This window comes from Schistocerca serialis, chromosome 2 (genome assembly GCF_023864345.2).
Source record: "Schistocerca serialis cubense isolate TAMUIC-IGC-003099 chromosome 2, iqSchSeri2.2, whole genome shotgun sequence".
Taxonomy (NCBI): domain Eukaryota; kingdom Metazoa; phylum Arthropoda; class Insecta; order Orthoptera; family Acrididae; genus Schistocerca; species Schistocerca serialis.
Genome location: NC_064639.1, coordinates 43,135,381 through 43,160,465, shown reverse-complemented (window position 1 = coordinate 43,160,465; position 25,085 = coordinate 43,135,381). Strand labels below are relative to the sequence as shown.

General features: G+C 42.0%; 1 protein-coding gene across 1 annotated transcript in view; it reads left to right on the top strand.

Annotated features, from left to right (window-relative positions):
* LOC126455428 (PDF receptor-like) overlaps positions 1-25,085 on the top strand; it is a 378,273-nt gene that overhangs the window by 174,827 nt on the left and 178,361 nt on the right. The window contains exons 4-5 of the mRNA XM_050091178.1: positions 9,934-10,085; positions 24,564-24,667. Of these exons, the coding sequence (XP_049947135.1) occupies positions 9,934-10,085; positions 24,564-24,667 (256 nt within the window). The remainder of the gene's footprint in view (positions 1-9,933; positions 10,086-24,563; positions 24,668-25,085) is intronic.

The window sequence follows — 25,085 nt, the reverse complement described above, 5'->3', positions numbered from 1 at the left end:
ATGCACATAGGTTCTTCGAAAATAGCACCGCGGCAAACAAAGTGGGAGTCGTTTGCATTTTCGAACGAGTCCAATCACAAAACACTGGCCAGCGACGGAAATCGTCACCAAGAATTTCTTGTTGCTGTGGATGATACCTGTGACAATGCAGTATTGTGACATCCGGAATCGCCTTATAACTGCTGTGTGCTTATCCGTTGGTAGTGGTGCACCGCCGCTAGTACAGCTATTTGATTAGTTTCCGCTGTACCACGTTTTATGCCTTCTCTCTTGACTGCCTGTAAGCTGCTATCACAGATGAAGGCGTTCACAACCTTGTATAGGAACGAACGAGAGCGAGCTTTCTGCAGAAAAAGCTCGGCGTACAAGGCAACAGCAGACACAACGTTTCTCCTACCTTCTCCGTTAATTAGGATGATTTCAGTTTTTTCTTCCGTAGGTGCAACTTTCATCTTCCACGTGCACATCTGTTGTGCAAATGAAAGGTGGGTGTGCAAGCAATAAACTCTGCACAAGTATTGTAATGTTTAGAGCCGCTACCTGTCCTACGTCTGCATGATACGTGAGCTCCGGTCACAATGTACTGTGTGTCATGATACGTCATAGTTCCCTGTACCGCCACGGAGACGCGTTGAGTAGTCCCCTGTTCGATATTTCTGAGGAATACAACGTTGCGAATGGCGTTTTCAATTAGAAGTTATGAAATACTGGTCTCTCCTACCTTCTCAGCATTGAGGTGATGTCCCACGTGGCATAGGTTATTCAAGAACCAATGGTTCTGTGAAGATAAGCACAAGATATTGATTCCTGCTATAATTGTATATCTATCCATAAAACAAAATACCACCCTCTTGTATGTTTCTTCAACTGTATGTACTGCGGCTTCTGGTGAAGAGGCTCAACTGTTTTATTTTTCTTTGTTAAGTCATCGGTATTAACCTGACCAGTTTGACGCGGGCCGCCGCCATTTCATCTCCTGCGCGAATCTTTTCGCCTCAGTTCTGTCTTCCTGTACAGTTTTTACCTTTTACAGCTCCCTGTAGTACCGTGGAAGTTACTCCTTGATGCCTTAACAGACGTCCTATCATTCTCTTTCTTCTTCTTGTCTCGCCAAATCTGCAGAGAATCTGCTCATGCCTTACATTCTCAGTCCACCTAATTTTCAACGTTCTTCTGTAGCACCACATCTGAAAGGTTTCGATTCTCTTCTGTTCTGGTGTTCCCTTAGTCCATGTCTCCCTACCATACAACGCTCTGCTCCAAACGTAAATTCTCAAAAATTTCTTTTTCGTGTTAAGACCTATGTTTGATACTACCAGATTTCTCTCGGCCAGGAATGCCTTTTTCGTCAATGCTAGTGTGCTTTTTATGTCCTCCTTGCTCCATCTACCATAACTTGTTCTACTGCCTAGGCGGCAGACTTTCTTACCATCATCTACTTGCTGACCATCAATCCTGATGTTACGTTTATAGTCGTTTTCATTTCTGCTTATTCTCATTACTTACGTCTCTCTTCGATTTACTATCAGTCCCTATTCTCTACTCATTAGTATCCTTTCACCTTGAATTTTAATTAAAGTCTTGAACTTTCTTATATTTCCATCATTGCTTCTTCGATGTATTGACTGAACTAGGAGCGTAAGACTACACCTCTGTGTTACACCTTTCTTCATCCGAGCACTTCGTTCTTAGTCTTCCACTCTTATTATTCCCTGTTGGCTCTTGTACCTTTTGTACATCACCCATCTCTCCCAATAGCTTATCCCGCAGTTTATTCCTTAGAATATCAAACATCTTGTTCCATTTGACGTTGTTAAACGCTTTTTCCAGATCGACAAATCCGATGCATTTGTCTTAATTTGTCTTTAGTCTGGCTTCCATTATCTACCGCAACGTCATAATTGGGTCTCTGGTATCTTTACCTCTCCCAAAAAGAAGACCGTAGTCTAACGTGCCAACAATTTTCTTTTCCAATCTTCCCTATATTATTCTTGACATTAACTTGGATGCATCTGCTGTTAACATGTTTCTATTATAATTCTCGCACTTGTGAGCTCTTGCAGGCTTCGGAGTTGTGCGAATGATATTTTTCCGAAGGTCTGATGTTATATTGTCAGTATCATACATTCTGCTGACCCACGTGAACAGTCGGTTTGTTCCCACTTCCCAAAAGATTTTAGATATTCTGATGGAATTTTCTCTGTTCCTACTGCTTTATTTGATCTTAAGTCTTTCAAAGCTCTTTTAAATTCTGATTCTAATATATGGTCCTCTATCTGTTCCCTGTCAACTCCTGTTTCTTCTTCTATCACGTCATCAGACAAAACTTGCCTTGAATGCTCTCTTTCTGTCGGCCGCGGTGGTCTTGCGGTTCTAGGCACTGCAGTCCGGAACCGCGGGACTGCTACGGTCGCAGGTTCGAATCCTGCCTCGGGCATGGATGTGTGTGATGTCCTTAGGTTAGTTAGGTTTAAGTAGTTCCAAGTTCTAGGGGACTGATGACCTAAGATGTTAAGTCCCATAGTGCTCAGAGCCATTTTGCTCTCTTTCCATCTATCCGCCCTATCATTTGCATATAACAGTGGAAGTTACAATGAACTCCTAACGTCACCGTCCCCCCCCCCCCCCCATGCTTTTAATATTACCGAAAGTTATTTTGATTTCTCTATATGCAGAAGCTGTTGTTCCCACGATCATTTCTTTTCCGATTTCTTCTCGTCTCTCATGGAGCCATTTTGCCTCAGCTCCCCTGCACGTTCTTTTTATTCCGTTCTTAATTGACTTCTATTTCTGTCTTCCTGAATTTCCCTGAACATCTACCTGCTTCCTTCTTTCGTCGAGTGGCGCAGTGGTTAGCACACTGGACTCGCATTCGGGAGGACGACGGTTCAATCCCGTCTCCGGCCATCCTGATTTAGGTTTTCCGTGATTTCCCTAAATCGCTTCAGGCAAATGCCGGGATGGTTCCTTTGAAAGGGCACGGCCGATTTCCTTCCCCATCATTCCCTCACCCGAGGTTGCGCTCCGTCTCTAATGACCTCGTTGTCGACGGGACGTTAAACACTAATCTCCTCCTCCTCCTCTTTCGTCGATCAAAAATGTTCAAATGTGTGTGAATTTCTAAGGGTCAAACTGCTGAGTTCATCGATTCCCAGTTTTACACACTAGTTAAACTAACTTACGCTAAGAACAACACACACACCCATGCCCGAGGGAGGACTCGAACCTTATGGGGGATGAGCCGCGCAGTCCATGTCATGGCGCCTCAAACCATGCGGCTACTCCGCGCAGCTTTCCTCGATCAGCTGAAGTACTTTATCTGTTATACATGGATTCTTCTCTTCTGCCTTTCATGTACTTACGGTTTTCTTTCCAACTTCCGTGATTTCCCTCTTTAAAGACGTTCATTCGTCTTCAAATGCACTGCATACTGAGCTGTCCGTTACCGCAGTGTCTACAGCCTCAGTGAACTTCAAGTGTATCACTTCATTCTTTAGTACTTCCGTATGCGGCTTCTGTATTTACTGATTCTTCCTTGAACTTCAGCCTACTCTTCATCATTGCTATATTGCGACCTGAGAGTATATCTACTCCTGGGTTCCCCTTACAATCCAATATCTGATTTCGGAATCTCTGCCTGAAATATTGCCCTGTGTTGCAGCCGTTTCTAAGTGTATCACCTTCTCTTGTTATTCTTGGATAGAGTATTCGCTATTACTAGCTAAAATTTATTGCATAACCCAATTAGCCTTTCTCGTCCCTCGTCTCTATTACCAAGCCCATATTCTACTGTTAACCTTTCTTCTGCTCGTTCCCCTCCAACCATGTTCCAATTCCCCATGATTATTAGATTTTCATCTCCAATACCCTCATGTACTTTCTCTGTCTCTTCATCCCATGCTTGCGACGTCGGCATGCAGAACCTAAATATTGTTGTCGATATCGGTCTGCTGTCGATTCTAATGAGAACAACCCTATCACTGGAATGTTCATAGTATCCCACTCTCTGTCGTACTCCCGTATACTACTCCCGTTATACCATTTTGTGCAGCTGTTGATCTCATCCTATACTCTTTTGATTGGTTGGTTGGTTGATTTTGGGGAGGGGACCAAACAGCAAGGTCTTCGGTCCCATCGGATTAGAAAAGGACGGGGAAGGAAGACGACCGTGCCCTTTCAGAGGAACCATCCCGGCATTTGCTTGAAGCGGTTTAGGGAAATAACAGAAAACCTTCATCAGGATGGCCGGAGGCGGGTTTAACCAGTCGTTCTCCCGAACAAGAGCCCAGTATACTAACCACTCCGCTACATCACTCGGTCGTTTGACCAGAATCCGAGATCCGAATGGAGGACTAGACCAGAATCTATTGCCATTGGAGAGATCATCATGACACTTTCTCAGTTACAGGCCACATGTCCTGTGGATACACGTAATTTGCCTTCAATGTAGTGGTTTCCGTTGTCTTCTGCGTCCTCATGCCGTTGATCATTGCTGATTCTTCCACCTTTAGGGGCAATTTCCCATCCTAAGGACAAGAGGGTACACTGAACCTCTATTCGCACCTCCACCGTCTTTGACAAGGACGTTGGCTGAATGAGGGCGATTTCTTATGCCTGAAGTTTTCGGCCGCTGGCCGCGGTGGTGTAGCGGTTCAGGCGCTCAGTTCGGAACCGCGGGACTGCTACGGTCACAGGTTCGAATCCTGCCTCGGGCATGGATGTGTGTGATGTCCTTAGGTTAGTTAGGTTTAAGTAGTCCTAAGTTCTAGGGGACTGATGACCACAGATGTTAAGTGCCGTAGTGCTCAGAGCCATTTGAACCATTTTGAAGTTTTCGGCCGCCATTGCTGATGGTTTTTATTCAGAATTTAAGCGGTGGTGGGGCTCTAACCGGGAACGAGGACATTTAGATCAGTAATGAAAGACGGTACCCTAGACCACGGGTTCATGCTGACTTGCAATTGTCAGATTGTCTTTCAGACGAAACTGATGATTCTAAAATACCTCTGGATGAGGAAAACTTCATTTCGAGCGGAATTCGTTTTTTGGATTGTTATACTATCTGAATTTTCATGATGTTACGTACTCTTTTTCTTCTTATTGACAGCAATAATTTATTCAATTGAGTAACAATATGTCCAATAAGGAAATCAGCAATTCTGTAGTGTGTAGCATGTAATGCTTCACTGCTTGTTTCATTTGGAATGCTAGAGGACTTGGGTTAGTTTTCCTGGCGCCCATCAGTGTCTGAATCTGTGCTACTTTCTTGATCAGAGAGGGCTTCGTCTTCAAGCCATTCAGCTGCTTCCAAATTTCGGTCACTTTCGGTGACACCTGATGAAGTCCTTTTGTTCGTTATCTCTAGCTTGGTATCTTACGTACTTATTCTATTTATGAAACAAAACATGTTAACATGATATCATTCTGGCATTGAGAAATACCTAACCTTTAACTGAGTGCTCTAACTTCCAACTTTCATAATAGTTCTGACCCCTCAAGAGAGTGTGTGTTGCGTGTAACCTAGTTTCTTTAAAACGCCGGTGAAGTAAAGGTTAAATAAACTGCTGTAAAAATTGCTGATTCGCTAAAGATTCTAAACGACCCCTGTTATGTGTTACGCCTGTGGGATTACAAAATAGATAATATGAAATAATTTATTTGACTAGCTACAAATAAAGTTTTTTTTCCGAAGAAAGTCAATTGTATTCCCAAGGATTACAAAGCATATGATCTGAAACAAACAAATTTTCACACGATTTAGTGAGAAAATGAAAGATTGCCGGGTCTAGAGGACCCTTTCTATGCATCTCTGGGTTAACAGCACCCGTTAAATTTTTGATGTGTCAAGTCTGGTTGCTGTACTGCATCTTGAGGTCACCGCGACGTTGTTTTGGAGCAAGTAAATGGAAGACAGTAAGCCGATCGTACTGTCCTGACGTACCCCGATACAGAGGATCTTCGACTGCTACACCGGCTATCACGTCCTCCAGACTTCACTGGAAACATCTGGAAACTGGGACTCCGCAACTCGCCAGCCAACACAGAGAAGTAGCAGCATGGAGTGACGTTGCCCGTACCTGCCATCCTAGCTCAGAAACCAGCGCGACTCGATGCCCAGGTGACTTGGGGCCGCTGCTGCTGCCACAGGTGACACCTCTGTGTACTAAATGCCGAACCCTCTACACCAGGCACGGGCAGCTTTCGGGGACCCGTGGGCCTGATTGACTTGCGGGTGGTTAGTCACGTGAAGCGACCGCGGCGCCCGTAGTGCATCAAGTCAGAACCACAGCGCCCGTGACGTTACTGTATGTGGTGTAACGCATCGATGCGATTGCCACTTCCTTTTTCCGAAGCGCCACGCCAATAAATTATATCTCACATCTCGCGTTTTTCAGTTTACTTTCATTGTATGTTCACCCCATCTGCAGATGTTTTCAGTGATTCTTTACATAATTGCAAAATCATGCAACGTTGTCAGTAAAGAAACAATGGCGAGGACCCGTAAATAAAGGTAAACATCTGAAGGTAAGTTGCTAAGCATCTTGAAATGTCATCATGGAAAAATAAGCGTCTATAAAAGTAACTGGTTGCAGCTGATTTATTTCATAATCCCTATAATTATAAAGCTGCAATGTTCTAATACGTATATAATCGGGAAGAATTATTTATTAATGTTAATAGGAGAAAGAACAAGAAAAAAATCAGCAATGAGACAGACAACCCCTAGTCAACAAGCAGTTGGAAGTAGCTTGAAACTTTTAGCCAGTGCCAGCTCATTACAGCGATTGAAATTTAGTGGTTTAATATCCACAAACACGATTAGCAAGCATTGTTTTGAAATATTCGTCCAAAAGTACTTTTAATGAGTGGTCGCATAGCCATGGGTTGTTTCTGTAACACAAAATAAATTAATCATCATTTCTTTGTTTATTTTAAAAAGTTTAAACGTCTAAAACGCTTGAATTTAACGTATATAGGCTGTATTATTCAGAAGATAAACTGAAGAAGTATACGCAGTAGAACGGCGAGTATCCGAAGATGCGTCACAGGTGCAGTACTACGCGGGTACCACGCTCTCCCACGAGCTTCTTCCTGTGCTCGGACTCAAATGAATTGCACCGCCGGTTGTCTACAGGTGCTCTACAGCTTGCACCACCTACAAACTGAATCACGTACTCTTCATGCAACCAGCAACCCCCACCATCTGCTCTTTAAGCAATTGGACGGCTTCAAGCTTCTGATTTCTTTGCAGATGAGTTACTTTTTAAGACCGTAAAACCTTTAAGGTAGAAGACGTGAAACCATAATTATATTCGTTTTGTTAGATTCGGAGAATTCACCCATAGAGTAACGAAAAAGTCAAAACCAGAACTGGTAAACCAAGAAAGTGATAATCTCTTTATATTTTCTAAATACTCGCTATTGCTCTCATTATCAAACATGAGATGAGTAAAGTCTGGGTAATTTGCGTTACATTTTAAGAAAAGCTAGACTTTCACACATCACAATAATTATGACATCGTATTTCGTTAAATATCTGTCACAGGAATATACTGTTTTACAGATCATTCAGTGGTATGTGTTGATACTGTGTGCTAAACATACGGCGAATAGGGCTAGTAGTCAATAAGTAATAAATGCAGAACATCATGCGTGATGAACTTCTCCGGCATGAAGAGCAAAAGTTAGTAAGCCGTAAACTTCCATGATTTCATTATTTTATGCGAACACAGCAGACAAATCTTTCGCAAAATATTTGAAACAATGTGTACAAATTGTTAGAAGTCTCTTAGTGTACACGTTCTCAAATACTTGATGAATGTAGTCTGGGAATTTCCACGCAGTGAGTTGCACTGTCATAAGAGACATACACAGTTTCAACTTTAAGAATGGACTTAATGTGTTAAACCTTTAACAGAAGACTCTATCTCTTTTGAGTAGATTAAGATTAGATTTAAAATTTTTTAATTCGCCATTAACTGTATGAAATATGTGCAACTATTTCGGTCGTTTAGTAATACACAGCATTTCCCGGGAAGAATGCTTAGTATTCAGGGATATCTCAGGAATTATCTTCAAACCAAAAAAGTCTGGTAAATATGGGCTTTAAAATACATACCGTAAGAGCTATTGACACTTCTTTATCTACGATACTGTGAAACGAATGTCATCTATAGCAAGCTCTTTGGTTTCCTTTTTCAAGACGAGGTAATACAACCGAAAATAAAAATAAAAATTATTGTCTGGTAAACTAACTTGCATGGTTTACTTTAGCAGACATTCCCACTCATCAGTAATTACCTGTCCTCAGATGCCACAGACTTCCATGACGCCAAACGTCTCTGTCCTCAGATGCCACAGACTTCCATGACGCCAAACGTCTCTGTCCTCAGATGCCACAGACTTCCATGACGCCAAACGTCTCTGTCCTCAGATGCCACAGACTTCCATGACGCCAAACGTCTCTGTCCTCAGATGCCACAGACTTCCATGACGCCAAACGTCTCTGTCCTCAGATGCCACAGACTTCCATGACGCCAAACGTCTCTGTCCTCAGATGCCACAGACTTCCATGACGCCAAACGTCTCTGTCCTCAGATGCCACAGACTTCCATGACGCCAAACGTCTCTGTCCTCAGATGCCACAGACTTCCATGACGCCAAACGTCTCTGTCCTCAGATGCCACAGACTTCCATGACGCCAAACGTCTCTGTCCTCAGATGTCACAGACTTCCACGCCGCCAGTCTTCTTCCGCCACACCTTTCCCTTCCATGACTTTGACTACAGTTCCCTACAAATTGTCTTCGGCCTCCAATAGCTTCTTCTCCTTGGCGGAAACCAATTGAGCGACCAACGCCATCATTGTTTGTCCCTCCATCCGTCCTTGTCCATAATATCTCAGTGCTCGAGCGTCAGTCCTCTACGTATTTGGTTTCACCGCATCCATTCATTCCTCAGTTGATCCAAGGAGGTCGCTCTCGTGCTACGCCGTAACCCATCCACTTGGGTAGCTTCAATTCCCCCCCTTTGTCTCTCGTTCAGTGTCCAAAAATTTAACCCATATGTTAGAATGCTTTCAATCGCAGCATATAACACTATTTTCGTTGTTCGTCTGGCTATGTGCAAACTCCAAAAGACTACATTTAATTATCTAAGACCTACCGTCGATTGACTTATCCTTTGGGAGACGTCTACTTCGCACTGACCAGTGAACATACATAAATCAACACTTCCGCATTTCTTACCTGGCGAAACTCAAAAGTGAAATATCATACTTTGCGAACTCCAGCAGCAAGATATTCTGTTTTACCTATTTGTCTGTAAGCTGTGAGCACTTGTTTGGTACAAGAGAAGTGTTTCACTGCAATGAAGATGAACAAGAACTCATCGCCCTTAAGGCATGAGCTTTACAGCCCATGTTTACTGTATAATTTTTTCTTCTTTTGGCGCGTACTAGCAACTGTTACAGTATGGAAAGCAAAGAGCATGTCATAGAAGAGAAGTGCTTCACAGCATCGAAGATAAACAAGTGGTCATAACTGCTAACGTATGCATTTTAGAGCTCAACGTTTCTGTCATATCCCTGAATATTGACCATTCCTCTTGGGACACCCTAAGCGGGTACTGCTCAGTTGGTAAAATTTCGTTATTTACTATCCTTTCTGGTGTAATTTTAATGGCCGGCAGTGTAGTAAGCGCTTGCCACAAGTGAATCAAATGTGTATTTTATACGAAGGAACTACTTGGTACAAGTTAAAGGTCAATAAATAAAATAAAAAAAGTGCAATAGTCGTAGCAAGTCATATAGGAAGGGAACTTTTATTAATACTGATGGGTAATGTTGCAGACGCTTCGTTAACGACCCTAGTGCCCCTCGCTAATTAATGTCTCTTGTGACCTTTCCATTCCCAGCGTTATGTTTTCGTTGCAGAGTTCGCCGTGCGGCGGTGCTCGCTGGAAGGGCGGTGGGAGGGCCGCGACCCTTCGTCCCCTCAGGGCTGGACCAACTACACGCCCTGCTACCTGCCGGAGACACTGCAGCTCATGCGGAGGCTCTACGCCGGCTCTGAGGCCGCCGCCAAGGTAAGCCAACTGATGATTCCGAAAAAGGAGTCACAGAGACATATACAGGCTCACATGGGACTACGCACCCACTGAATTATCACAAGTTTACACACTCAATCAAACACGCACAAAGAGCGTTCAGTAAAACACCACTTTGCAACAATGTCAGTATCAATACGAGATCACTGCGGAAGACTTCCATTAAAGCCAACGCATTTCAAGTTATTTTTCCTTCTGGAATGTCAAATATAGCAGTGCAACAAAGTAGGCTGTACCAAAGAGGCTTATCCTTTTTCACAATATTCGATGCTAATGAACGGAATGTCAAATGTACAAATACACCAAAGCAGGGTGTACCAAAGAGGCTTATCCCTTTTGACAATACTCGATACTGATGAACGGAAAGTCAAATGTGGAAATATAGCAAAGCAGGGTGTACCAAAAAGGCTTATCGTTTTTCGCAATACTCGATACTGATGAATGGAATGTTAAATGTGGTAATACAGCAAAGCAGGGTGTACCAAACAGGCGTATCTTTTTCGCAGTACTCGATGCTGATGAGCCAAACCTTTGAGACTCTCTCCTTGATAGTGTGCTAGTTCATTTTTGGAAGACAGTATAGTAGCTATTCTGCGAGACTTGAATTCGAAACGTTCTGTAATAAAAAACTGTGGAAAGATCAGCCACCGAACTTGAACAGGATGTCTTGCGACGTCCGCAACGACAAAACACAACGATCAAAATCGAACAAAATGAAAAAAAAGTTGGTAGAGCGTTTGACCGCGAAAGGCAAAGGTCTCGAGTTCGAGTCTTGGTCCGGCACACAGTTTTAATCTCCCAGGTAGTTTCATATCAGCTCACACTTCGCTGCAGATTGAAAATCTCATTATAGTTGTGGTGTCACTGCCAGACACCACACTTGCTAGGTGGTAGCCTTTAAATCGGCCGCGGTCCGTTAGTATACGTCGGACCCGCGTGTCGCCACTGTCAGTGATTGCAGACCGAGCGCCGCCACACGGCAGGTCTAGAAAGACTTCCTAGCACTCGTCCCAGTTGGACAGCCGACCTTCCTAGCGATGGTTCACTGACAAATTACGCTCTCATTTGCCGAGACGATAGTTAGCATAGCCTTCAGCTACGTCATTTGCTACGACCTAGCAAGGCGCCATTATCATTTGCTATTTATCTTGTGATGCATGTCCCGTCAGACCGATGTTTACCAATTATGGATTAAAGTTAAGTATTCCAACGGATACGTACTATTTTTGCTAGTCTCATATCCCTGACCTGTTCCAGACCTCACGCCATCCTGCGTGAGTTTAAACGCGTGCCTTTCGGCTACCCGTCACTGTGGATTGGCTGTCTTGCCAGTCCACAACAATAGTCATTTCCTTGTCTCTTCCACTCGCAAATTGAGCGAGGGAACCACTGCCGTTGTATCACTCTATACAAGCCCTAATTTCTCGTGTTTTATCCTAGCGGTCGCTAAGCGAAATGTACGTTAGCGACAGTAGAATCGTTTTGCACTCAACTTCTCAGGTTCTCTAAACTTTTTCGAACGAAAGTGTTCCACGAAAAGGAAATTGTTTTCCATCCAGGGATTCCCACTTAAGTTGCTGAAGCATCTCCGTAGCAATTGCTTGTTGGTCATGCCTACTACTATCAAATCTAGCAGCCCGTCTCTGAATTGGCTCCATGTCTTTCTTTAATACGACCGGGTGGGTATCCCAAATACTCGAACAGTACTCGACAGTGGGGCCCCCTAGTATGATATACGCGGTCTTCTTTACCAGTGAACCATATGTTCTTAAATTACTCCCAACAAATTGAAGTGGATCTTTTGTCTTCGCTACTATAGTGCTTAGGCTTAATGACGTTACTGTGTCAAAAAGCGCACTACTGATGCTGTATTCGGTCATATTCGGTCAGTAAGGGGTCGTTTTCCCTATTCATCTGCATTAAGTTACATTTAGAGCTAGCTGACATTCATTACACCAATTAGAAATTTTGTCTAAATCATCTTGTATCCTCCTACACTCATTCAACTATAACACCGTCCCGTACAACACAGCATCATCAGCAAACAGCGACAGATTGCTGCTTACCCTCTCCGTCAGATCATTTTTGTGTTCAGAAAATAAGAGCTGTACCATGACAATTCCCTGGGTCATTCCTGACGATGCTCTAATCTCTGACAAACTTCCGCTGTCGGACACAGCATACTGGGTTGTGTTACTAAAGTAGTCGCCGAGCCTCTCATATATATGTCATCCTACTCCGTATTCTTGCACCTTCGTTAATAGTTTGACGTGGTTCACGCTATCAAACGCTTTTCGGAAATCTAGGAATATGTACCTGTTGCCCTTCATCCGCGATTCGCAGCATATCACGTAAGAATAGGGCAAGTCACGTGTCGCACGAGGGATGCTTTCGAAATCAGCGCTGATTTGTGGTCGGAAGGTTTTCCGTCTGAAGAAATTTATGTCCGAAGTGAGAATACGTTCAAGAATTCTGCAGCAAACCGCTGTTACGAATATTGATCTGCAATTTTTCGTGTGCCTTCCTTTACCCTTCTTAAGTAAACGAGTCACCCTGATGGGTTTCCATAGTTATGTGGCAACAAATGTCTACGCACTGGTCATCCAGTTCCCACGGTGTTATGTGGTGATGATTCGATGGTACGGAGGTGGCTCTTGATATCCTCTCGGATGCGAGCTCATAACAGGTGAATACGGTGTCTAACGCACCAACTTGTAGTACTGTGGTACTATTCTGGCCTTAAGACATGGAGTATTATCCTGCTGAATGATGTCAGCGCCGTCGCGGAAGACATCAAGCATGAAGGGATGCATATGGTCCGCATCAATGTCCACGTTGCCCACAGTTGTCGTGTTGCCTTCAATTACTACCACAGCTCGCTTGGAGGCCTAGGTGAAAGTCCCTTATTTATAAAGTTGCTCCTATGGGCCTGCGTGCGTAGCGCAGTGCGTATTTGGAATAGCCGTTCGGGTAGATGACGGCGTATCTGGCCACGACTATCTATCCGGTGTAACAGGAGGCGTGATTCATCCGACCAGATAACGCGTTACTATGTCGACCATCTTGTGCCAACTGCAGTGGTAACTGACGATGTCATTGGGGTCGTCTACTTGAGTGACCCGATGTTCAACAAAGTGTGGTGGACGTTGTGCTCCAGCACTAGAGCCCGTCGTCAGATCTGCTGGAAATGGCTGCCTGTCCTGTTTTACAGAGCAGACCAGCCTCAGATCACCGTGTTCTGTGAGGAAGCGCGGACGTCCATCACCTTGTTGCCTGGTGGAGGTTTCAGTTTTGATCAACCATTTTTCATAGACTCTGACGGCAGTGGTACCCCAGCAGGAACCAGCTTCGCCGTTTCCGAAATTGTAGTTCCCAGGCGGCGAAGCGTAACAGCCAGTCGTATCAGATTCCTTCACCTCAGTGGATTGCCACATTTTCGGTCCATATTGTAGCTAGAATAATCCCTCATTCGCCTCTACTTCGCTTATATAAATCCCATACCACGTCAAGGGGCTCTGCACCATTAGATAGCTTTCAACCTCTCGGCAGGCGGCGGTCATAATGTTTTTGCATATCAATGTATTTTGTAAATGAACGAAGAAGCATCGCAGTAATTTTTTCTTACACAAAGTACTACAAAATTGTTATAATCACGACAATCCTCCGATTTTGCAAGGGTATGTTTTTTACATGCATTCACATACAATATTAGAGTACACTGACGCTTAGCCCCAAAGGTTCCATGTACCAATGTTCAATGCTCTCTCCACCGGACGGACGGCAAACAGGCACACAACAGTCAAATTCATCCTGTATTTTGCGAATTTGTCTGGATTTATAACATTCAGCGCTAATGGTGTGCGTCGTCGCTTTCCACCGGAAGTTGTTGGAATCGGAAGCACGTACAGAGAGTCTTTTCCGGTCCGTAACTTAAAAAAAAAAAAAAAAAAAAAAAAAAAAAAAAAAAAAAAAAAATCTGATACCGTAACAGCAGGCGACTTTGGAGGTCAACAATGCAATTCGACAACAGCACGGGCCTACCGTTATAGGAGAGTCAGATCGAATATCTCGATGCACGGCTGTAACTGGCTTGCACCTATTGGAACAAAGAATCAGAAATGCCTTGTTGTCACCTCGATTCGACGGTCATCAGGTAATGAGCGAGTTGAGCCAGGGAGAGCCCTGACAGCAACCACCTATTCCGGAAGCGGAGTACTCTCGATGTTTTGGCTCCAATTTATCCTAAGTTCTTATCTTCATTCATGTAAAACATACAGTCCGGTGAAACCGAATCAATTTTTCTGAAACACATTCTCGTTTCATTTCAAGATACTTTTGACTCGATTACAATTTTGCAGATGCAGCTGTCTCCACGATAGTCACGAAGTAAAGCAATGTGCAGTGAGTATCGATCGAATCCTGTCCGCCTTTTTCAATTGCCTCTACTTAGACTGACTCCTCCTGTTGTTACTCTTGACCACGGAGTTTCCAGCTTCCAGGAAATCGAACAGCAGAGGAAGATCAAACGGCTTGCATCTGAGCAGTGCTGTGTTTTTTTCCCCGAAACAAACATAGTGCAAAACACACACTTAATAGTCTCGGACGTCTAGCTAAAGATTTCACATAATATAAACTACTTCTTGAGAACTGTTACGTAACACTGGTAATTATGCATCAGCTACGTTCTTTTTATTACTTATTCAAAGAGTTTCGACGGTTAAACCACCGTCACGTGGAAGTCATCTCTTACATAATTCTACTTAGGCAGTATCTGTGCATTTTAATGACGTAGATGAATTTTATGTTCCAGTCCTTGTTAAGTAAGTAAAGTTCACTGTCATTCATTTAAATATCGCTATCTTCTTGAGAAAAAGAAAAGACAAATCCTACATCTGCCACAACAACACAGCAAATGCATATTGTCACCTTATTCATCCTTTGTTGGCTGTAAATAAATGATGTACGTAGTTAGTTTTAAATCTTTGAAGGAAATGTAATTTCATTGCATCGCGGTCACAACATTACGTTATTGTGGGACAGTGGAAGAAAAAATTGATTTACCGCGTCACAGTGCAGCACACTTGGCGTTCTTCTTGTAACATAGGAACTTTTAGTATTTTCAAATTACTTGGCACGAAAAAATGGTATTCGCTCTAGGTGATTTAACTAGCGCAAAATGGTAAGCTAATCGCACAGCTATCTCGAATTCTGCTGGAGGAAATCACCAGTTCATACCAACAAAAACAGTTAAAAAATGGTTCAGATGGCTCTGAGCACTATGGGACTTAACCTCTGAGGTCATTAGTCCCCTAGAACTTAGAAACACTTAAACCTAACTAACCTAAGGACAGCACACACATCCATGCCAGAGGCAGAATTCGAACCTGCGACCATAGCAGTCACGCGGTTCCCGACTGAAGCACCCAGAACCCCTCGGTCACCGCGGTTGGCAAAAAAAAAAAAAATCAGTCTGTAAGAGATTTCTTCCCCCTTATGATGTTGGATTCACTGTCGAAATGCACAGGGGATGAAATTAAAACCTGTCACTGACGCAGAATTACACTTTATTCATTTTTTCCAAAGTATATAAAGTTTTACACACGTCACCAAAGGTGAGATTTGCATGCCATCTTAGCACGGATGTCACTCGTCATCGCGTGTCTGGTGATACGTGATGCAGACAGACAGAACGATATGAACGGCGAAAATGATGGTTACCGTCTCACTCTAGTGCTAACTGATGGGTCTGTATTTCATTCCTCTGTAATGATGTTTATTTTCATTTAGAAAACATAGATATTTATCACAAGCGTCAGACTAACCATCAGTTTCATCCATGGAGGGTTATACTCATGAGTCAATGTGCGCGGCAGAAATGGGTAAAACATCTTCCACTCTCCTGAGTCCTTTCTGTACGACGGGATAAACACTTTTTTTTAAATTTATTCATTTCAGTCGCCCCACATAAAGGGGTAGGGGGGGGGGGGGTAGGGAAGAGGCTGTCGCACTATTCTTGGGGTGCTCTTCAACTAAAAGATGTTAAAATGTGTAAATGAATTTTTTCATGGTTAAATGATTAAGATATAATGAGAAGTATATCTTTAGTTGATTATTATGAAAGGCAGACAGCGCTGGTGTAGCTGGTAGCGAGAAGGTGATGATGATTGTGGTGATGATAACCATGTTGCATCAGTGCAGTCTGTCCGAAGGTGCACCCTTCTGTGTGCACTGGGTACTTGCGGCCGTTGAAGAAGGTGTAATGGGACGGATAGATCAGTGTAAAGACACGTATATCGTGCGCAGGAATCACCTATCCCAATCGGAAAGAAATGTGCGACTGACATGCACTTATCCGCTGTTATTTTCTTGTGCTGCTTTGCTTACTACGTCTTACTGTGAAAAGTTTCAGTTTTTCCCACTCATTCAAGTTTGTCGTTGCGTTACCAACACGGCGAGTGTTCTAACGAAAAAGACATAAATGTAAAGAATATACAACACAGGCAGCAGAGATGATAGTCCTAAAATCAGTAGCCTCTTGCAAATACAGTTATCGGAAAAAGAATAGTGAAAATAACAATGAGCTGGATGTCAAAAGCACATTTCAGATAACAGAGGAGTACAGAATGGAATGACATGAATACTTTCAAAGGATATCAGATGATCGATTACCTAAATTAATACACTAATACACATGGAGGGAAAGAAATATTGAGCGTCATCAGAAGACATGGAAAGATCAGTTGCAGTACGGTTGAAATCAGAGCAGGCAAGCATACCAACCAAAACTGGATATGATGCCACTTATCGCACAATTTCTAGTAGCTGGCTAATCCTGCGGACTCTATAGACATAGCATAATGAAATAATTGTAAAAAGTCCATCACAAATACTCACAAGCCGTAAGCATCAAAGGTAAATCAGAGCAAAATAAAATGTCCTCATTCATACTTCCGACTAATACTAGTTGACAATGAGGAGCAACAGCGGGACCGTTGGCGTACCGAAACGATGGAAAATAAAACAGCCCTGAAATCATGCTTATAGATCAAATAAGTTTGACACACAGGCTCCAGGTGCTATCTGTGGCTGACAAAGTCCCTCATCCAGATGCAATCGCTTCTTCTGCTTCAGAGGAAATCTCTCAGGCTGCAAGATCCGTGCAGTCACAGACAGTGGGGTTGTTGGTAGCTGAGAGCTCTAATGTTAGGGGAGTCACGAGGCCCCATAGGGACAAGGCCTGCAGGGAGGGAAAGAAAGCCAATGTACACCCTGTGTGCGTACCGGCTGGAGTCATTCCAGACATGGAACAGATCCTACCGTTGCCATGAAGAGTACAGGGTGCCGCCAGCTGCAAATGGTGACTCACACCAATACCAATGATGTGTGTCGCTTCGGATTGCCAGAGATTCTCTCTTGTTTCGAGCAACTGTCAGAAGTGGTAAAGGCTGCCAGTCTTGCTTGCGAGATAAATGCAGAGCTGACGATTTGCAGCATAGTCGACAGGACCGATTGACATCTTCTGGCACAGAGCTGAATGGAGGGTCTCAATCAAAGGATCAAGCGGTTCTGCGATCCTGTAGGCTGCAGAGTCCTCGACTTACGCAGTAGGATGGTGGGGTTTCGGGTTCGGCTAAATAGGTCAGAAGGCCATTACACGCAAGAGGCGGCTATACTGGTAACAGGGTCTGTGTGGCATTGATTGGGCCGTTTCTTAGGTTAGAGGGTCTTGGGGAAATAGGAGAGGCCTTCAGTCTCAAAGGGCACAGGTCGAACACAGGAAGCACGTAGATCTAGGAACCATCGGTATAACATTTGTAAATAGCCGTAGCTGTGTTAAGAAAGTACCAGAGCTCCAAGCGCTAATAGAAAGCACTGATGCTGAAATCGTTGTAGGTACTGAAAACTGACTAAAATAGAAGATAAGTAAGCCGAAATTTTCGCGAAGGACCTAACGATGTTCGGAAAGGATAGGTGAAGTTTTTGTTGTTGCTTTAAGAAGTAGCGAAATTGAAGTAGATAGTTACTGTGAGCTAGTATGGGTAGAGATCATTCTGGGAAAGCGGAATAAAATAATAATTGGACCCTTTTACCGACCTTCCAAATAAGGTGATACAGTTACTGAAGTGTTCAAAGAAAACTTTCATTTCAAACTCTTGCCAGACTCATACAATAATAGTTGGTGGTGACTTCAATTTATCGTCGATATATTGGCAAGAATACATGTTTAAACTCGGGGTTAGAAACAAAACATCATCCCAACTTGTTCTAAGCGCATTATGTGAATACTGTGTCGAGCAGTGAGTTAATTAGGCCTCTAGAATAGTAAACGGTTGCGAAAACACACTTGACCTCTTGGCAGCAAATAATCCTTAGGTAATAACAAGCATCATAAAGAATACAGGGTTTAATGCAAATATGGTTGTCGTGGCGAGACTAAATACCATAACTCCCAAATCCGTCAAATTATATTTATTCAAAAAAGGAGACAAAAATTCGCTAGAAGCTTTCCAGAGAGAGGATCTCCACTTCTTCCAAATGAACAATGTAAGTGTAGACCAGATGTGGCCTGCATTCAAGAAAATAGTATCGACAGCAATTGAGAGATTTATACCAATTAGATAAACAAACAACGGAGCCGATCCCCAATGGTACACAAAACGGTTCAGAACACTACTTCAGAAACAACGAAAAAGACATGCCAAATTTAAAAGAGCACAAAACCCCAAGATAGGCGATCTTTTCCACTAGCTCAAAATTTTGCGCGGACTTCAGTGCAAGATGATTTTTACACAGCAAAGCTCTGTCTCGGAACCTGACAGAAAATACAAAATCTGGTCGTATGCAAAATATGTTAGCGGCAAGACGCAATCAATGTCTTCTCTGCGAAATAGCATTGGTAATACTGTCGATGACAGTGCTGTTAAAGTAGAGTTACTGGACACAGCCTTCCGAAATTCCACCAAAGAAGACTAAGTAAATATTGCAAAATACGAATCAAAAGCAGCTGGCAACACGAGTAACTTAGAAGTGTGTATTCTCGGAGTAGTGAAGCAACTTAAATCACTAAATAAAAGCAAGTCTTCTGGTCCAGACTGTATCCCAATTAGGTTCCTTTCAGAGTACACTGATGCAATAGCTCCATACTTAAGAATCATATACAGATCCTGGCTCGACGAAAGATCCGTACCCGTAGACCAAACAGTTGCTCACTTCACACCAATATTCAAGAAAGCCAAGAGGGGTAATCCACTAAATTACAGACCTTTTAACTAACGTCACTATGCAGCCGAATTTTGGAACATTATTGTGTTCGAACATTATGAATTACGTAGAAGAGAACGGTCTATTGACACGTAGTCAATGTGGATTTAGATAACACCAATCTTGTGAAATACAACTAAATCTTTACCACACGAAGTGTTGAGTGCTTTCGACAAAGGATTTCAGATTGTTTCCGTATTACTGGGTTTCCATAAGGGTTTTGACTGGCTAGTAGTCAAATTGCGTGCTTATGGAATATCGTCTCAGCTATGCGACTGTATTTGTAGTTTTCTGCCAGAGAGGTCACACTTCCCAGTAATTGACGAAAGTCTTCGAGTGAAACGCAATTGATGTCTAGCGTTCCTCAAGATTGTGTTATGGGTCCGCTATTTGTTATCTACATACACGACTTAGAAGATTTAACAGTTCTACTAAAGAGACTATCTACACTACGCTTGTCCATCCGCTTTTTGAGCACTGCTACGAGATGTGGGATCCGTACCAGACAGGATTAACGGAGTACGTCAAGAAAGTCCAAAGAAGGGCAACATGGTTTGTATTATCGAGAAATATGGGAGAACGTGCCACATACATGACACAGGATTTGGAGTGGTCATAATTAAATGAAATGCGTTTCTCGTTGAGGCCGGATCTTGTCACAAAATTTCGATCATCAACTTCCGCTCCAAATGCGAAAATATTTTGTTGGCACAGACCGACATAAGGAGAAACTATAATTATAACAAAATGAGGGAAATCAGAGGTCGCACGGAAAGACCTAAGTGTTCGTTTTCTCAGAGCGCTGGTCGAGAGTGGAATAACAGAGAATGATGGTGAAGGTGGTTCGATGAATCCTCTGCCAAGCACTTAAAACTGATTTGCTGAATAGCCGTGTCGATGCAGATGAACTGCTTCCAGTTCTGTGTAGACACTGTAGCACCAGATGTTTGCCGTCCAAAGTCAGCAAATAGTGTGGGAAAATAAATCTCATTACGACATTTCTCGCGGTATCCACCTACTCTTCCCCAGAGTTTGGAGGCTGAAAGCAAAGACTTCCAGTATCTCTCTAGAGCGTTACGTGTCGGGACATAAACATATATTTTTGGATTATTTGTATTAAGCATCAGCCTACTATTTTGTTTTCCAGAAAAGGAAACTTTTAACAGACATCACGTTTCTTGATGTAGTTTTCCAGGAATTTGACCAAAGTCTGGAAATGTTTATGGATCGTCATAGGTATCGATGCACCTCCCACTGAAACTTGTGTCACAAGAATTCTAAGTGTCAGTGCTAATCTTGTCGCCAGTGGCGTCTGTATGTTCGATATTATCCTTCGGTGTTAGTGGCCCAACATGATGTACTGCTACTTCGAAATCATGTGTGAAGTTTTTAAAAAGAATCTTATTTGCCATCTTTACCTCTCTAACAACGCTCAAGAACGCATTAAGAGAAGTATAATCATTATCGAAGTACTCATTCTTCTCTCAACGATTCGGTCTTTGTCTCATCATAATAACGGCTGTGGCGGCAACAGATGCTGGCGTAGCGAACATCTTGTAGATCTACCTGTCTTACTCACTGCTATAGCGCGCGTCCTGCTGCAAGATGTTTGCCTATTATGGCTACAACCGGAGGGGTGAGTAGAGGACAACGAAAGAAGCGAACTAGCATAGGAAACATAGGCTGGGAAACCAGTGGGTACCCGATATGACGTAGGGATGGCGATTGCGACTGAAAGAAACGGTTTTGGTTATGTCGGTTTTTTCCTCTCCAGTTTAACCTGACTGTTAAAATCGCAGAAATAACCAGTCCCTGAAATAACCGACTCTCGGCTTTTTATTTCAATTATTTCCTCTAGTAAAATTATAAATCGAACAAGGATTGTAAAATTTTGTGTTTCTCTGTTTCAAGATACAAAGAGTCAAGATATTTAATTAAATAGACAAATAAAAGAAAACGTAGTCTTTTCTTTAAAAGTGGTGAGTGATTGAAAACTGCAAAAAGGCATCAGCATTCATCTATTGTGTCTAATAATACGAACAGTCGATGGTAAAGGGTGAAAAATGGGTTTGAACTAATGTGTTTTTAAGAAGATGACTCTTCAGCATGTTGCACAATAAAATTTTTATTTTGATTTGTGCACTCAGACGCGATTCGCCTTTTTTACAAGGCATCCTCAACGGGTGTCCTGAAATATTACATGAGTTGTCAATTTTTACAGAAACGTTATGGGTCACATCTAGGTTGTAGATTTAAAAACGGTGCCTTAACGTTTTTTTATGAAATGGAAAGGTACTTACAGGTAACTTCTAATTCATTGCATGAAAGGAAACTGCTTTTCTCATCTGGCAACCAGGTGGACATCTTACAGTTCACTTTGAGTTCACTGTTTTCGTTACACATCACTGTAACTGCCGTTACTTTAATTCAGAGTTTCATTTGTTTTTCTCAGTTTTCTGCATTCAACTGTTTTGTGAATGTGTGTGTGTGTGGGTGTGTGTTTGTGTGTATTAGAGAGAGAGAGATTTTCTTAATAAAATAAAAATGATTTATTTTAGTTTTATTACTATTTTTATTCATTTATTTATTCTTAAAAATATTAATAATAATTATTATTATTATCATTGTAATATTTTCCTGTATATACTTATGAGAGGAATCAGATGTGTAATCATTTGTCGGGATTTCTGTCTATTATATGATCAGTCAGTGTAAACAGCGAGTTGTTAGTCACCTTTACTTGGTAGTTGTTTCTTTTTAGCCTTTGTTTTGTGTATATGATAATTTTTCCTGTATTGTTAGGAGATGTCTTTCATTATTGATTCGAGTTATTTTCATATCATTTCTTCTTATAGTAGGTTTGTGGTTATTTTCTCTCAAATTTTCGGCAAAAGTTGAGTGGCTTGTTCCATATTTCCATGCTCTGATATGTTCTTTGCACTGGGTGTCAAATGTTTTTCTGGCTTGTCTTATATACCTTCCATCACATGTGTTGCACTGCAGTTGGTATATTCCTGCTTTTTGGTAGATATCTGTGTTTTTTTATTATTTTTGGAATGAATTGTCTGTTTTCAATGCTATGTTTATCCCTTGTCTTTTGAAAATGTTTGTTATTTTGTGTGTGAGTTTGTGCTTGTATGTCATTGTGTAACATCTTGAATCTTCTCTCTGATTTTCCTGTATTATTTTTGTCGTTATTGATCTGTCAGTGTTTGTGCCTATTTGTGTAGTGTTTTGTTGTACTGTTATTTGTGGGTGTTTATGTACGGTGTTCACTAACTGTATTGGTTTTTAAATTTTTTTGTATAATTTCGTGACTAGACCCCTGTTGTACCCATTGTTTGTTGCTATTTGTGTGAGGATGTCTATTTCTTTCTGGTAATTTTCTGTGCGGAGTGGTACTGTGTTGAGTCTACAGAGCATGTATCTGAGTGCTGATTGTTGCTGTGAGTGTGGATAATTAGAAGTCGGATGTAGGATAGTATCAGTTGTTGTAGGTTTATGGTAGATTTCAAAGCTATGCTGATTGTTTTCTTCTTTAATGGTTATATCTAAAAACTTTATTTGGTTGCTCTGTTCTTTTTCCATTGTGAATCTTCTCTTTCTGTGAGTTGTGTTTATATCTGTATTCAACTGGTCAATTTTTACCTGCGGTTCACCTATTAAACAAAGGATGGCATCTATGTATCTGACCTAATAAAGTATGTTGTAATTCGTTTTGATAACATTTTTGAAAATTAAATTTTCTACGTGTTTTATGAAAATGTTTGTTATGGCACCTGATACTGGGGATCCCATTGGTAACCCATCTTCCTGTAAATAGTATTCATTATTTGAAATGAAAGTAGTCCTGTTCAGTTATCAGTTCCAGCGACTTGTATATTTCTTTCATGTGTTCATGTGGTAGCTGGCTGTTGTCCTTCACGTTTTGTTCTATAATATTTATTGTTTGTGCTATTGGAATGTTAGAGTAAATGTTTTCTATGTCAAAAGAGAGTAGAGCAGCTGTGTCTGGGATTTTATATCTTTTATAAGTTGTATTAACTGTGAGGTGTTCCTTATAGTTCTGTCATCTTCTGTTTTATAAATTTCTGTTAGTAATTTCAACATGTTTCCTGTAAGTTTGTACGTTTGATCTTTTTTGAAGTTGGCAGTGGGTCTTACTGGGATATTTGATTTACGGATTTTGATTGGCATCGGAGGGTGGGTGCTGTAGCATTGTTCTGTATTAATTTACCTTTTTCTCTGTTGCCCTGAGTGTAGTCTATATTTTTAACATATTCTTTATCTTGGTTTGAAATCTGTTTGTTAGGCCTGATTTCTATTTTTTAATGTTATATTGTGAAATGAACTATTGTGTTTTGTCAGTATATTGCTGTTTTTGCATAAGAAATACCTTATTTCCTTTGTCTGCTTTAGTGATAATGATGTTTCCATTTTGGAATTTCTTTCACAGAATTTTAAACACTCGGAAAACTCAGAAAGGAACTCCAAAATAAAAACATCATTATTACTAATGCACAATGTGCACTGCATCACAAATAAGAACCTCAGGGAAGCATGTGGAAGTGTGTTCTCTTCCACTTGGACCTGTGCATGACTGCAGAAAGGGCCTGCGTTTCACCTTGCCGCCAAGAGTAACGAATGTCGCATGCAGTGGCTGCGATTGAAAACACACGATATTTGTTCAATTGATGTATGTAACACTTGTTTTTAACGTTGTTCTGTCTCAATGTGTGTCTAATAATCTAATAAAAACTAGAAAATTTTAGAAAAATATATTTTAAGATTTACAGTCTCAAAGGGTTTCAGTCTGCACCCAGTAAACGCTCTGCGGTAGGTACGATGGAACGCTGGAGGGACGAGTTGCAATAGGACAAACCTGGTACATCAGTCGCTAAGCCTCCGGTCTGGTATTATGTTGGGCTGGGAGATGGAATGTGTAAGTACTGCACATGAAAATCCTGAATTGGTATCAGATAGTAACTGAGTTCTGTAGCACCTAATCACAGATGTGCGTATCACAACGGTTTCCTGCCAGCGCCGAAAACCCTTAAAACAGACACACACACACACACACACACACACACACACACACACACACACACACACACGCACATACACTGGTTGTAGTGTGTTCCGCCACTGGAGCGGCAGAAGTAGTCACTCATCTTCTGTGTCTGCACGTGCCCGCAGGTGAAGCTGGAAATCGCGGAGCGCACGCGCGCCCTCGAGATCGTCGGCTTCAGCGTCTCGCTGGCGGCCCTCCTAGTGGCTCTCGCCATCTTCTGCAGGTTCAGGTGGGTCTCCGTACGTTCTCATCACGTCTGACGCCTTACTAACATACCACGGGTAAGCCATAAAGTTCTACGACTACCGAGAAGCGGCGCTGCAAGCCATGGACTATGAAGTATTTGCCAACATATCATCTGAACGTCTCCTACCAACTGCTCTAAGACAAATTTTCGAAAACACAACTCACACTTTTCTCATTAAACAGCAGAATGTTTGTATACTGGGAAGATCATGTATGTATTCAATTTTGACTAAAATCAGTTGTAGAAAGTCATGGAGAATATAATATCTTCTGTGGATTATCAAACGCCCTTCGACTGGATCTTCAGATCAAAGTTATGGAAAATTTTAGGAAAGTATGGGATTCGTCAGCATTTAATAACATCAGTTCACAGTCCGTATGCCGATAATAATATCGAGATA